Below are 14428 nucleotides of genomic sequence, written 5' to 3'. Positions count from 1 at the left end.
AAACTTAATTTAACAGCAAGCTTATTTGTGGCCAATCATTGGACTGGCTTAGTGAGCTGGGCAATGGATCCACTTTGACAAGCCCGGTCGGGAAGCGCGCTAACGAGCTGCCGGTGCCGCTTCGTTTGGGGATTTACCCCGGGGCGCACTGACCACTGGACGCTCCGAGGATTAGTGCCAAGACGGGTCCTCTCGGGGACCTCAGAACCACTCGGAGGACGTGAAAGCACAAAGCTAACAACAGCTTCTGCCGACAAAATGAGAGATTAGCGTTCGCTAACTGCTACAGGTGAGATTCCAGGAACTTTCAATGTTTGATGTGGATACTTAGAAGTTCTCGAGTATGTCTCAAGTTTGCCATTTCCTGTTTTCAAGCCGCCCGCCATGACGGTCACCTACACAGCCAGGGTGGCCAACGCTCGCTTCTGCGGTTTCTCCAAGCTGCTTCTGGTGTGGAAAGGAAGCATCTACAAGTTGCTCTACAAGGAGTTTCTGGCTTTTTTCGCCATGTACTCGGCCATCAGTATCACGTACAGGTGATGACCTCCACGGCTTCTGGAGACGTCTTTGGCAGGAAATTATCCCCTGCTGATGACGGATTTAGACGTCGATGGCAGTGAATGAGTCACTTCCTTGTTTTTCTTTTAGATTTTGGCTGCCTGCTGATGAAAAGAGATATTTTGAGAAGCTGGCGATTTACTGCAACCACTATGCCAGTCTCATCCCGATGTCTTTTGTGCTGGGTAAGGCGAGATTTTGATACTCTGAGCCTAGTTTTTTTTACATAACTGGTATAATTTAAAGAATATAACCCGAGTCAGCCCATTTCTCATGCAACAAAGAGGTGCTGATGCATGTTCTTCGATTATTTTAATTCCCTGCTCTCCAGACTTCCCATAAAGACTTTTCTCTCTCAGGCAAACACGAGGGTGCTGATGCGTGTTTTTATCTCTTGGTTGTAATGCTTGTAATTCCCTGCTCTCCGGACATCCCCCAAAAATATCACAAGTGATTGGCTTTATTCTTCAAATGATAAAAACGAGAGTCCGCACTTTTCTCTCTTAAACAAACTTGTAGGTGCTGATTCATGTGTTTATCTCCTCATTTTGATAATTACAATTCCCTGCTCCCTGGATTTCCCCCAAAGAATGTTGAAAACAAATGTTATTTTTCTCATTTTAAAAACATATAATCAGACTCAGCGCGTGTGCAGCACAGTTCTGAGGTCATAAGATCAAATATGCTTTTTTGGAGTTTGCATGTTCTCCCCATGCTTGCGTGGGTTTGCTCCGGGCACTCTGGTTTCCTCCCACATTCCAAAAATATGCACGTCAGGTTAATTGGCCGGTTGAATGAGCGAATGAGTTGTCTGTCCCTGTGTGCCTTGCAACTGGCCGGCAACCAGTTCAGGGTGTCCCCTGCCCACTGCCCGAAGATAGATGGGATGGGCTCCAGCACCCCCGTTACTGAGGATAAACAATGCAGATAATGGATGGATGGAGAACCAGACTCCACTCATTTCTCTCTCGGGCAAACACGGAGAGGCAGATACATGCTTTCAGCTCCCATCCTTGAGATTAATGCAATTCCCTGCTCTCTGGACTCCCCAGAAAGAATATCGCATGTGAATGTTCATGTTTTTTTTATGAATATAGTTGGAGTCCATCCATTTCTCCCTCAGGCAAACACGTCTCTGACCCTAACACGTAGGTGCTGAGGCATGCTTTTATCTACTTATGTTTAGATTCTTGTTATTCCCTGCTTCCTGTACCCCTCCTCCATCCTGCAACTGTTGTATAATTCAGATGCACATGTACCGACAGGGGGCAGGATTACATGAGACCAGTTTTAAAATCGCTACATTGACTCCCCGTCAGTTTCAGGATAGATTTTAAGGTGTTTTTGCCTCTTTGTATTTCAATTATTGTAATTCCTTGCTCTCCAGATTCCCCTAAATCATATTATGTATTGAATAATATATATTATTGCGGCAGCACGGCGGCACAGTGGTAAGCGCGTGTGCGGCACAGTTCGGAAGTCATGAGATCGAACCTCCTGTGTGGAGTTTGCATGTTCTCCCCGTGCTTGCGTGGGTTTCCTCCGGGCACTCCGGTTTCCTCCCGCATTCCAAAAACATGCATGTCAGGTTGATTGGCTGGTCTGAGTTGTCCCAAGGTTTGAATGAGCGAGCGAATATTCTGTCCGTGTGTGCCCAGTGTCCGGTTGAGGGTGTCTCCTGCCCACTGCCCGAAGATAGCTGGGATGGGCTCCAGCACCCCCGTGACCCTACTGAGGATAAGCAGTGCAGATAATGGATGGATGGATATTATTGCTTTGATTGGGTAGCTCCTGGACTACACTCTCCAAAACTGTAATAAAAAAGGACCTTATTTTTGGCAGGCTTCTACGTGACCCTGGTGGTGAACCGCTGGTGGAACCAGTACACCAGCATCCCCCTCCCAGACAGACTGATGTGCGTCCTTTCGGGGGGCCTGCAGGGCGGCGACGAGCGCGGCCGCCTCCTGCGCCGTACCATGATGCGCTACGCCAGCTTGTCGGCTCTGCTCATCCTCCGATCCGTCAGCGCCGCCGTCTACAAGCGTTTCCCCACCGTGGACCACGTGGTGGAGGCTGGTAAGTGCCCGTCCGCCGCTCGCCTCGCCGGCCATTGACTCAATTCTCTCCGCAGGCTTCATGAGCCGGGAGGAGCGCAAGAAGTTCGAAGGTCTACGTTCTCCGTACAATAAGTACTGGATCCCTTGCGTGTGGTTCGGGAACCTGGCCGCAGCTGCACGCAGCGAGGGTCGTATTAAGGATGATCACACGCTTAAGTTGCTGCTGGAGGTGCGTGCTTGTTAAGTTTCCCCTGTGTACTTTTACATGCAGGCGATAATACGATTGGAAACAGAAAATTGCCGAAGATTTAAAGCCATATAAACGCGCGCGGAAATCTAAGGCCTTAGAGCAGGAGTGTCAAACTCAATTGCACAGAGGCCCAAAACTCAACACATTTGGTCGAACAGGATAACTAATAAATAAACTAAAACATCTATCTACCTTGGTCATATCCCTCAAGAGGAGTGACCGACAGCAAGACAAACACGTACAATAACCAAGAAAATAAAAAGGGAAAAAAATAGCAAAAATTCACACAAACATTTTTGGACCATGGCCAACCCAAATGCCCAAGCACCCAAACAAGTTAGGCACCTCGGCACCTAAGTCGGTCATGCTTTCGTCCCTTCAGATGAAACGGGACACGAGAAAGCGGCCATGTCATGCGAGTCAGGGTGACACAACACACTCTTTGGTTAAACAGCAGGGCCCGACAGCTTTCGCTGGTTTACCCCCGCCGCATCATACGGGGGCCCTGCCCATCCCTTAGAACGCGCCTAAACATCTCACTATCCTTTTACAACACCTCTCCACTCATTCCTATCACCAACAAGAGCTCTAGCTTCCACTAGATTTAGACCTCATTCCTGCAGTGGACTTATAACACCATCCATCCACGTCAATGGCGGCCTTCCTCTTGGTCTCCTTCCATTGACTTCTGCTCTGTAGATCCTCTACGACGCAGGCGTCAAACAGGCGGCCTGCGGGCCAGATCAGGCCCGCTAAGGGATTGAATCCGGCCCGCGAGACAACTCAGAGAAGCGCAAGAGAAAAACAAGCTGCCGGTTGAAATATGTCAACCTCTCACAAAGACACTATACTTGTGTTTATTTCTCTTTCTCCCTCTCTTTTCCACCCCTTTTCTTCCACTCTCTCTCTCTGTCTCTTTCACTCTCCGTGTTTCTCTTTTTCTCTTCCTTTGTTGCTCTGTGCTCTTTCTCTCTCTGTGTCTTTTCAACTTCATTTGCTCTAACTTCCTTTTTTTCCTTTTCTCCTTTTCTCTTCTCTTTCTCTCTTCCCACCCTTTGCGCTTTCTTTTCTCTCCTTCAGTTTTTCTATTTCTCTTTGGATTTCTTTCTTCCTCTCCCTTTCTTTTCCCCCTCTCTCACGACTTTTTATCTCTTTTGTTTCTTACGCTCTCTCCCTCTCTCTCTTTGTTTGTCCCGCCCTCTCTTCTTTTCCCTCCCTCTTTCTCTTATTTCTTTCTCTCTCTTTTTCTTTCTCTTTAATCTACTAGTCCGGCCCCCGACAGAATGTTTGTTCTATCGTGTGGCCCCCGAGTTCAAATGAGTTTGACAGCCCTGCTCTACGACATTTGCTCCTCATCCATCCTCTCCATGTGTCCAAACCAACCGAGTACTCTCTTATCCACACGCTTACTCAGTTCCACTACTACTCCAGTTCTGTCTCTCACAATTTCATTTCTCAATCTATCCAATCTTGTCACTCCTAACATACTCCTTAAACACTTCATCTCAAAAACATTTCATTTCCTTCTCAAATCTGCGTTTAGGCTCCAAAACTCTGCACCATACAACACACTCGACACAATCACACTCTCATACATTCCCCTCTTAACATCCATACTCATCACTCTCCTCAGAGCACCCAAAACCTTGCTTTCTTGATTCACTCTGTGCAATACCTCGCACTCCATTCCACCAACATCGCAATTTATGTAAAGTAAATACAAATTTCTTGAACCTAAAAGTATATTGAAAAATTCACCTTTACATGAAAATTGTTGTATTTTTACCTACTCGTAAAATGTAAATTGTTTTATATTTAATTTTTACAACCAGGAGGCGCTAACGCCCCCGTAACGTCAAAAGTTAAATGCCGCCTGATGACGTCGGATTTCGCCTTAGTAATCGGATTACTCGCAAACGCCATAAGGGGCTATAAGGGGTTGATCGTTTGTCTCCAGGCATGTAAACAATTTATAGAGATTGAAATCCAATTCGGTAGTCATTGACTCAGTATTTCGACTCTTTCGAACAGGAGCTGAACACATTCCGGGGGAAGTGCGGGATGCTTTTTCATTACGACATGATCAGCGTTCCGCTGGTTTATACTCAGGTAAGATCCTCTTGCAATCCGTTTTCATTTGAAGTCGACGAGGCTTTTCGATTTGGCGGGAGTCGGCTCATTTGACAGGGCTCCGTACGGGTGCTTGAGTTTTGTTTTCAAGGTCAGGAAAATGCTTGGATTTCCTGGTTGCCATTGCCATGTTTATTAGCAGTAGGGCTATGCATGAGGGGGAAAAGGTGCATGAAAATGACTCCGACATGCCTGCTCTCAGTCATTATGGCGTTGCCATGTGAAGCGTCACCGCCCCCTACTGGTTGCACCCAAGAGGACAGTATGCTCTATTTAGAAAACCGAATATTTTGCCTTGGCTCACTAAGAAGAGTCGGCCTCAGATTTTTTGTTGTTTTAATGATATATTATGATGGGTAGATAGATAGATAGATAGATACTTCATTTATCCAGCAGTATCCTTGTGTTGAAAAATAAAAGGAATAAAATAAAAGATATAGAATACGAAAATACCCAATGTAACGTGCTAATATAGAGTATTTCAATAGTGCTACGGAAAATACACACTGTAATAAGAATAGGGTAATATGCAAATGTGGGGGTGGGATTTAATGTGGGCTTTTACTCCCCCGGGTGGAGTTAAAGAGCCTCATGGCATGAGGAAGAAATGATCCCCTCAGTCTGTCCGTGGAACAAGACTGTGACAGCAGTCTAACAATGCAATACATGAGGGGGGAAAAAGTGCATGAAAATGACTCCGACATGCATGCTCTCAGTCATTACGGCGTTGCCATGTGAAGTGTCACCACCCCCTACTGGTTGCACCCAAGAGGACAGTATACTCTATTTAGAAAACCGACTGTTTTGCCTCGGCTCACTGACCGTTCCTCAGATTTTTTGTTGTCTTAATGATATATTATGACGAATAATCAAACATTAAGCACCAAATTATTTCGAGATTGTGATTCTATATTTCCAGAGGATCTCTGAAAACACATGAAGTATCAATTGAAATATTCACAGATCTACAAAAAGATGTGTAAAATACTAAACAATTTTAGCTTTTTACTCACGGATTAGATTTCAAGTTGAGCAACAAAATTCCTGAAAATGCAAAACCATCATAAACTAAAAATATTAACTTTTCAGTGCTATAAATTATAAAACGCAACTATTTACAATTATATTTTAACAAATTTAGACGCAGATCCTATGATATACGCGCAAAAAAGTAAAATAATATAAGTAAAACAAAAAGCAAAAGATTAGCAGCCGATTGAATGCACTCTGCTTCGGAGCAATCAATATCATTAAAATGAGTCCAAATTTAGCTCATTTTTCTGCTTTTTATACATAATGTATGTACTCTCATTTTTTTTTGTCTTCTGTATTGAACTATTTTTAGAGAATTCTATAGATAATTTTCTGTATTTGTAAACGAGTGTGATGTATTGAAGCTACACGTGCATTGTTGAAGCTAAATGGCAGAATTCCTGTCAGTTTACAGCAGCCCAGTGACCCAAAATGATCGTGTATTGGATCAGCTTGAAATAGTATGTGCTAGCAGCGTAATAGCAACTTTATTTTAGTCATTAAAAAACAAATAAACGTTCTTTCGATCAGCGCTGAATTTTTTTACTTTGCAGGTACTGGAAAAATTGAAAATGTGTCCTTGAAAGTGCTTGAATTTGGCCATGAAAAACCCTGATTTGAACAAGATGGGGTAGCTCAATGTTCTTTTTTTTTTAACTAATTCTCTAAAAAGTTTCCTGTTCTGTCACGTAGGTCGTGACTTTAGCAGTGTACAGTTTTTTCCTGGTGTGCCTGATCGGTCGGCAGTTCCTGGATCCCCTTCAAGGATATCCAGGCCACGACCTGGATCTCTATGTGCCCATTTTCACCCTGCTGCAGTTTTTCTTTTACGCCGGGTGGCTCAAGGTCAGTGACTCTTAACTTTTGATTTGATTTTTTTTTTTTTTTTTTATTTTTCTATCCTTTCGCGATGGCACTCGACGCTGGTTTTGCCAAAGGTCGCCGAGCAGCTGATCAACCCATTCGGGGAAGACGACGACGACTTTGAGACCAACTGGTTGATCGACAGAAATTTCCAGGTTTGCCGTCTTCTAACGATATTTGACCTCTGCCTAAAAAGGATTAACCCATATTTTTCAGACTATAAGGCGCACCTGATTATAAGCCGCGCCTTCACGAATATTCCTTGTTTTTCCGTCATATATAAGGGGCAGCGGACAATAAGGGGCATGAAATTAAAACTACTGTAAGAGCGAGGTTTGCATTTAAAAACACTTCAGAAAATGTTTAAAAAAAACGTTTTTAGTTGTGATATTATTTATTGTATTTGTTTGTGTATAATGCACACATAGACGTAACGCGCACCCCTAATTTTTGATTAAAAATCGTTATAACATTTTGTTTTACCATTTTTCAGCTCAAACTAAGCATTGTAAGGGGCAAACATTAAATATGATAGATAGATAGATACATACTTTATTCATGCCCGTAGGGAAATTCAAACTTCCAGCTTTTATTCCCCCGGGTGGAGTTAAAGAGCCTCATGGCATGAGGAAGAAATGATCTCCTCAGTTTTTCTGTGGAACAAGACTGTGACAGCAGTGTGTTGCTGAAGCTGCTCCTCTATTTGGAGGTGTTGCTGTGTAGTGGATGTCCACCTATAATTCAAAAAATTGATTGACAACGTCAACTACAAACACAATACCAACGTTAAAAAGTCAAATGTATTTATTTAATGTCCTTCAAAACTATTCGTTTCCCTCGCCGTGCTTATTTGTGTTTATGCATATCTTTCAGGATAACTTTGTTTTCCCCGTTCTCTAGGATTTGCCTATTGTAACCATGAATTTTAAAATGTGATAATGAGATAAAATATAATGCCTTTTTGTATGTCATCTATATCTCTCACGGTGTGGTGGATAGAAATCGCCGCTCTCACCACCGTGACCTGGGTTCGATTCCCAATGTTTTGCAATTGTCAGGGTTGGTTACGGGTGCTTGAAATCCTTGAAGAATCAGGAATGTTAAGGTTCGGGAAAATGCTTGAATTTTGGGCAGAGCGCTTGAAGATGCTTGAAATTGTTGCAATTGTCATGTTTCTTGGCAGTCTGACTTTAAAGGTCATGCAATAAATGGAGGAAAATGGGAAGAAATGACGCCGACACGCCTGCTCTGGTGGCTTCTCATTATGGCATTATCATGATAAGCGTCAAAGCCCCCTACTAGTCGCACCCAAGAGGACAGCTCTATGTAGAAAACCGGCCCTTTTGGCTCGGCTCACTGAGAATAGCTCTTTCGGCTCTCAAACCACTCCTCTGAATTTTTTTCTCATTTAATGACATATTATCACTAGAAATTGAACAGCATGCACCAAATTATTAAGTAATTTCATATGTTTTTAATATAAATTAAGATATTCAAGTCTAAAAAAAGGTAAAATACAAAACGATTTTAGCTTTTTACGAATTGAACAGATTTCACCAACAACACAAAATCCCTGAAAATGCACAACAATAAAAAAATGAAAAATATTACCTCTTCAGTGCTTTGAATAAAAGGTATTGGAATCATTGAACAATTGGCCTTGAAAGTGCTTGAAAATGGCCATGTAAAAGGTATATGAAACCTGGATTATGGTCAGCGATATTTTTCGACTGATCAATCATTGCACAAATTATGGTAATACACTACCATAGCACTTTATATATAACAAGCACCCAAACTTGAATATATTTTTTTTAGGATAATAAGACATACTTTGAAATTTCAGGCAAATTTAAGGAGACCAAGAGGAAGGCCTCGATTCACGCGGATGGATAGTGTTATGAGTGCACTGCAGGAAAGTGGTCTAAATCTAGTGGAAGCTAGAGCTCTTGTTGGTGATAGGAATGAGTGGAGAGGTGTTGTGAAAGGATAGTGGGAGGTTTAGACGTGTTCTATGATACGGCAGGGGTAAACCAGTGAAAGCTGTAGGGCCCTGCTGTTGAACAGAAGAGTCTGTTGCGACGGTCACCCCTCTTGAGGGATATGACCAAGGTAGGTAGGTAGATAGATAGATAGATGGATACTTTATTCATCCCCGCAGGGAAATTCAAACTTCCAGCAGCATCCCTGCGCTGGAGAACAAAACAATAATAAAGCAAAAATAATATAATACACAAATACCCAATGTGACGTGTTAATACCCAATGTAGCGTGTTATATAGAGTATCTAGATAGTGCTACACAGAATACACACTGCAATAAAAATACGGTATAATGCAATGTGGGGGGTGTGGTTTAATGTGGGCCTTTACTCCGCCGGGTGGAGTTAAAGAGCCTCATGGCGTGAGGAAGAAAAGATCTCCTCAGTCTGTCCGTGGTACAAGACTGTGACAGCAGTCTGTCGCTGAAGCTGCTCTTCTGTCTGGAGATAATGCTGTGTAGTGGATAAGATGATCATCCAGAAAATACGCTGGAGTGATGGAACTGTTTTCCAAATTTGACCAGAACCCTCATCGCAGGTTTCCATGATGGCGGTAGACGAGATGTACGGCGACGTGCCAACGATTGAGAGAGATCGCTACTGGAACGATTCCAACCCGAGACCGCCCTACACGGCCGCTACACTTTTTGTACTGCGGAAACCCTCCTTCCAAGGGTCCACCTTCGACATGGCGTGAGTTGATAAATGTACCAAATACAGACAAAAAGCTAAAGTCAATGTACAGTACTGTTCGAAATAATAGCAGTGCAATGTGACTGACCAGAATATTTCAGGTTTTAGTATAATTTTTTATTACCTGCTAAACGAGTTACCAGTAGGTACGGTAGTCTCAGAAAACAAACTAGACCCAACATACATAATAGGCACGCCCCGAAGGCTGTGCAATTGGGCCAATAGTAAAAACTGTACTATGCTGTTGACTGTACAAACCCAAAACTATTTGGTATTTCCAAACCAAAGGTGGGATTTAGCAATCCTAATATTTAGCTTCATGACCATAGTTATTTATAACTTCTTCATATTTGTGTGGCGTAGAGTAATCCAACTTGTGGCATTGGTCGGTTGTTATTTCACTCCATGATTACTCATTCATTCACATTTCTTGGTTTTGCTTCACAAACAGCATTTTCAATATCACCCCACAAGTTCTTGATTGGATTGAGATCTGGGGATCGGGCTGACCACTCCATAACATTAATTTTATTGGTTTAGAACCAAGACTGCTTGTTTACTCGCGTGTTTGGGGTCACTGTCTTGTCGAAACATCTGTCTCAAGGGCATAAGGAAACATAACATCTTCAAAGTATCTTGACATACACAAACTGATCCATGATCACTGGTGTGCGAAAAATGGGCCCAACACCAGAGTTGGAGAAACATGCCCGGAGCGTGATACTAGCACCACCATGCTTCACTGTCTTCAATGTGTACCAAGGTTTGAATTCAGTTAAGTTGTTCAGGCTAACTGAATATAATAGCGTGGTGTCAAGCGACTCATTATCAGGACTTTAATTTAACCGTCGCATCATATTTAGCCATTATCAGTTCGATAACTATACGCCTGATATTTCATATACCGTAAATTCCGGACTATAAGCCCTACTTTTTCCCCAAACTTTCAACCCTGCGGCTTATTCAGTGATGCGGCCAATTTATGTCGCCAGAGTACAAAAAGGTAAGATTTAGAACGGTGGAATATATGCGCCGAGGAAGACTGCAACTTCTTGGCCTGACTAGCGGCGAGAAATCTTTCACTAAAACTGTCCGCATGCGAAAGGCAACTTTTTCGCAAGTCTGCCAGTGGATCCTGACAGCGTGGGGCAGCATCAAAAAATCCACCATCACCAACGGGTTCCGAAAAGCCGGTCTGCTGCGTGACGGAGAGGAGGGCACAGAATCAGGAGTGGATGAAAGTTCCAGCGACAGTGACAGCGCGAGTGAGGCCTATTTGACAAAGTTTCTTTCCGACACTGAGGAAGACTACTTTGATGGCTTCAGTTCAAAGGAGGAAGATGAGGACGGTTTACCGGGATTTTTACAAGTACGGTATGTTGCTAGCGTGTTGCTACCATTACTGCCGGGATGAAATTCTATTATTATTATTAAAGCTTTGAAAACTCTCGGTGTACCATCTTTCTTTGTTTATATGTGTAACCCATGTATAATATGTATTTGCAACTGTATATTTTTGTAATGTATTTATTTGTATTTATTTTGGACACTTATTCCGATATGTTTTGTACGGGCGAATTAAAAAGAAGGGGCGGAACAAACGCGGGCTGACGGGAAGTGGGGACCGGTAAAGGTGAGTTTTTGTGGACACGGCGGACAATAGTGGATATATATTTTTCTCACCCTTGCCTTTGGAAATATACACTTTTTTTTTCTTTGGATTACTTTCAACGGGACCCGGACTCTGCAGGTCTGCATCAAACCTTAAGAACTGGTATGATTTTCCGTTCATTTTGCCGGTTGCGATTTTTGGACTGTCTACTTTAATGAAGGATATTCAGTTACAAAAAGCGGGACTGGGTTAATTTTGTGTTTGTGTTATATTTTTTTAATGTAGGCGCATGCGGCTTATATACAGGCGCGGCTTGTGTACGTACAAAAATCGATTTTCCTCTTAAAATGTGGTGGGTGTGGCTTATAATCAGGTGCGCTCTATAGTCCGGAATTTACGGTAATCATTACTTGAATTTGGTCGCTGTGCAGGATTCCCAAAGAGGAGATGCACTTCCAGCCCCTGGAGGACATCGCAGAAAAAACAGAAGAGTCTGCCAGCCGCCACGCCAACATGGCGCTCTTCAATCGGCTCCTGAGCGCCGGCCCCTACCACGCCGGCTTCGTGAGCGGCGCCCTCCGACGCACCTCGGCGCAACTGCAGAGGCTCTACCGATCGCCTAGCGTGGAGCGCCGCGTCGTCGTTGCCGACGGCAACCGCGAAGATTGCGTCAACAACTTGGGTAAAGGCGGCTCCCTGCCGTCCGGTTTGGCCCAGGCGGATAGCGAGCAAATCCTTACCGGTGAAGAAAAAGAGGAAACGTCGCCCTACCCGCCACCTGGGGGCGCTATCATCTCCAAGCCTTCGCTGGGCTTGGCTTTCCACTGCAGCTCTCAGCCCGTCATCAACCAGGTGCAACCGCTTTGGGGCCGGCACAAAACGGCTTGGGGGCCCCAGCGCCTTCGGAGCGTCAGCGTGGGGTCCGAGATGATAGAAACTTGATATTGAGATCGTCAGTTTGTTTTTTCTATGACTGTGTCTGGTGATAACAGCAATTATACAACATTTGACCCTTGGTTATGTGCTATCATTGAGGGAAAGCACTTGAAACAGGGATTTCAAACTCGGTTTTCTGAGACTTTCCAGTCTCGGGCAGGCTGGGTCAGTAAAAGAATGTCAACCCCAAATTTTTAGCTTTGTTTTTCAGTATTATGCTTTATCATTTAGCCCGCATTGATAAGCTACATATTTAATGCATACATACATATAATATTCTACATATGATAATCACGGATCACTAGATATTTTCTAAACACATCACATTTATCCACAAAAAATGGGGGAAACAGATTTTCATGTTCGGCATGGAATGTGTTAACTGGTTTATTTTAACAGTTGAGATTCAGTTTTACACCCGAACCTAATTGCCACGCTATTCAAACTCAACACCCCCCTCTAGCTGCTGTAGAGAGAATTTGGTTTGAATTTATTAAAAAAAAATCATAAATGGATAGAAGCTCACTTCTTTTTTTGACATACTCAGAAATTGATAGCGGGCCAGAATAAATCATGCAACAGACCGGATCCGGCCCGCAGGCTGTATATTTGAAACACCCGCCCCAGAAAATTTCCTTGCTTTGATCACCCCCTTATTTTTAATAATAGTGCTGAAGGCCGATTTTACGGCCAAGCAACTTAGAGATTCCTTCTTCTTTCTTGATAATCACAAGTTTCGTTTCCGTGGTTATCATGTTTTTGCCTCTCCCTTTAGCATCACTGCAGGGCTCAGGACAAATAGTCCAAAAATGTTTTTTTTCTCTGGACAATTTGAAATTCAAAAGCCTTCCTCAGTAATTTTTGGGTCATTTATGATGTTAGCTGGGCTTGTTGATGTTATTTCAGGATTATAACATTTTTGTCGACAAGCAACTTAGAGATTCGTGTGCCTTCTTCGTATTTCTTGATAATCACAAGTTTCGTTTCCATGGTTATCATGTTTTTGCCTCTCCCTTTAGCATCACTTGGGACAAATAGTCCAAAAAATGTTTGTTTTTTTCCTCTGGACAATTTGAAATTCTAAAGCCTTCCTCTATGATTTTTGGGTAATTTATGAGTTTAGCTGGCCCCGATGCTGTTATTTTAGGATTATAAAACTTTTGTTGATAAATATATATCATATCTCATTTTTGGGGGGATAATTCATTATTGCTAGCTAGCTGTGAAGCTGTATTTTATGAATATAGGGTTACCTCCGTCTTGATTTTGACCTCATGGCCTTTTCTTTTTTATCACTATGTCGGATTATAACAACATTATAACAATATTCAACCGTCAAGAGCTGTTTAACAGTTTAACGCACAATGATTCCGACAAACTGAATGAGGATTGTTTGAATTTGATTAAAAATGATAAATAACTGACTTTGATTGATCGGTTGTGACACATGACATCTGGGAGAAAGTTATTTTCTTGAAAAAATGAAAATATACTCACAACGCAACGGGAAAATAGTGGACATCTTTTGCCACTAGGGGGCAGTGAGGACATTACAGGTAAGTGTTAGAATTGTTGACTTTAAAGGAATTGGAATGTCTTTGATTTGAAACTTGCTTTTGCAGGCTGGCGGAGAGAATGAACCAAAATTGGAAGAACGCTTCCTGAAGCATGAAGATGGCTTTTGGGTGGTCCAGGAGGACTGCAAGAACCTTTAACATTCTCACACCAAAGTGAGGAACACAAACATTTAAAAAGGGGCATCTCATTGTGTTTTTTGTTTACTTCAGTATAGTGATGGGAATACATCAATGTGGAAGTGAAACCTTAAATTCGTTTCAAACCCCTAAATCTTAGTCTAAATACTTAAATACAGCCATAAATTCTAGTTTAAAACCCCAACATGGAGCTAACTCCAGCATCACACGGTAGCTGGAAACGCTAATTTCAGTTTAAAAGCCTAATATGAACCCTAAACCATAATTTTGAAACCTTAGATTTCGTAAAAAAAAAAAAAAAAAAAAAATGAAATGATCAAGACACTTTAAAACCCTAACTTAAAGCCCAAAGATAAGTTGAAACCCTCAATTCAATTTAAAACCCAAATATGAAGCTTTAACTCTTATTTGATTCAGTTTAATACTCTTATAGAAACCACAAAGAGTTCAAAACCTTAACATTGCGCCCAAACACGAGTTGGAAACCCTGAATTCAGCTCAAAATTTCCCTTCGGGGATAAATAAATTATCTCTATCTAG

At 42.5% G+C, this 14428-nt stretch overlaps 1 protein-coding gene across 2 annotated transcripts; it reads left to right on the top strand.

Annotated features, from left to right (window-relative positions):
* Positions 1-231: 231 nt before the first annotated feature.
* Positions 232-13555, top strand: best2 (bestrophin 2). 2 transcript variants are annotated; one of them, XM_088341383.1, is made up of 10 exons: positions 232-289; positions 376-536; positions 649-743; positions 2401-2634; positions 2690-2844; positions 4897-4974; positions 6721-6873; positions 6966-7046; positions 9471-9625; positions 11669-13555. In XM_088341383.1, exons 2-10 carry the CDS (start codon positions 385-387, stop codon positions 12177-12179), a joined length of 1614 nt encoding a protein of 537 aa, XP_088197509.1. In that variant the 5' UTR covers positions 232-289; positions 376-384; the 3' UTR covers positions 12180-13555. The 2 variants fall into 2 exon arrangements, with proteins under 2 accessions (XP_088197509.1, XP_088197508.1); XM_088341382.1 differs by lacking the exon at positions 232-289 and having other exon boundaries at positions 321-536.
* The last annotated feature ends 873 nt before the right edge of the window (positions 13556-14428 follow it).

The sequence above is a fragment of the Urocampus carinirostris genome, chromosome 8, assembly GCF_059441175.1.
Source record: "Urocampus carinirostris isolate Australia breed hairy pipefish chromosome 8, RoL_Ucar_1.0, whole genome shotgun sequence".
In the NCBI taxonomy this organism is placed as follows: domain Eukaryota; kingdom Metazoa; phylum Chordata; class Actinopteri; order Syngnathiformes; family Syngnathidae; genus Urocampus; species Urocampus carinirostris.
This window is presented reverse-complemented; position numbering and strand designations above follow the sequence as displayed.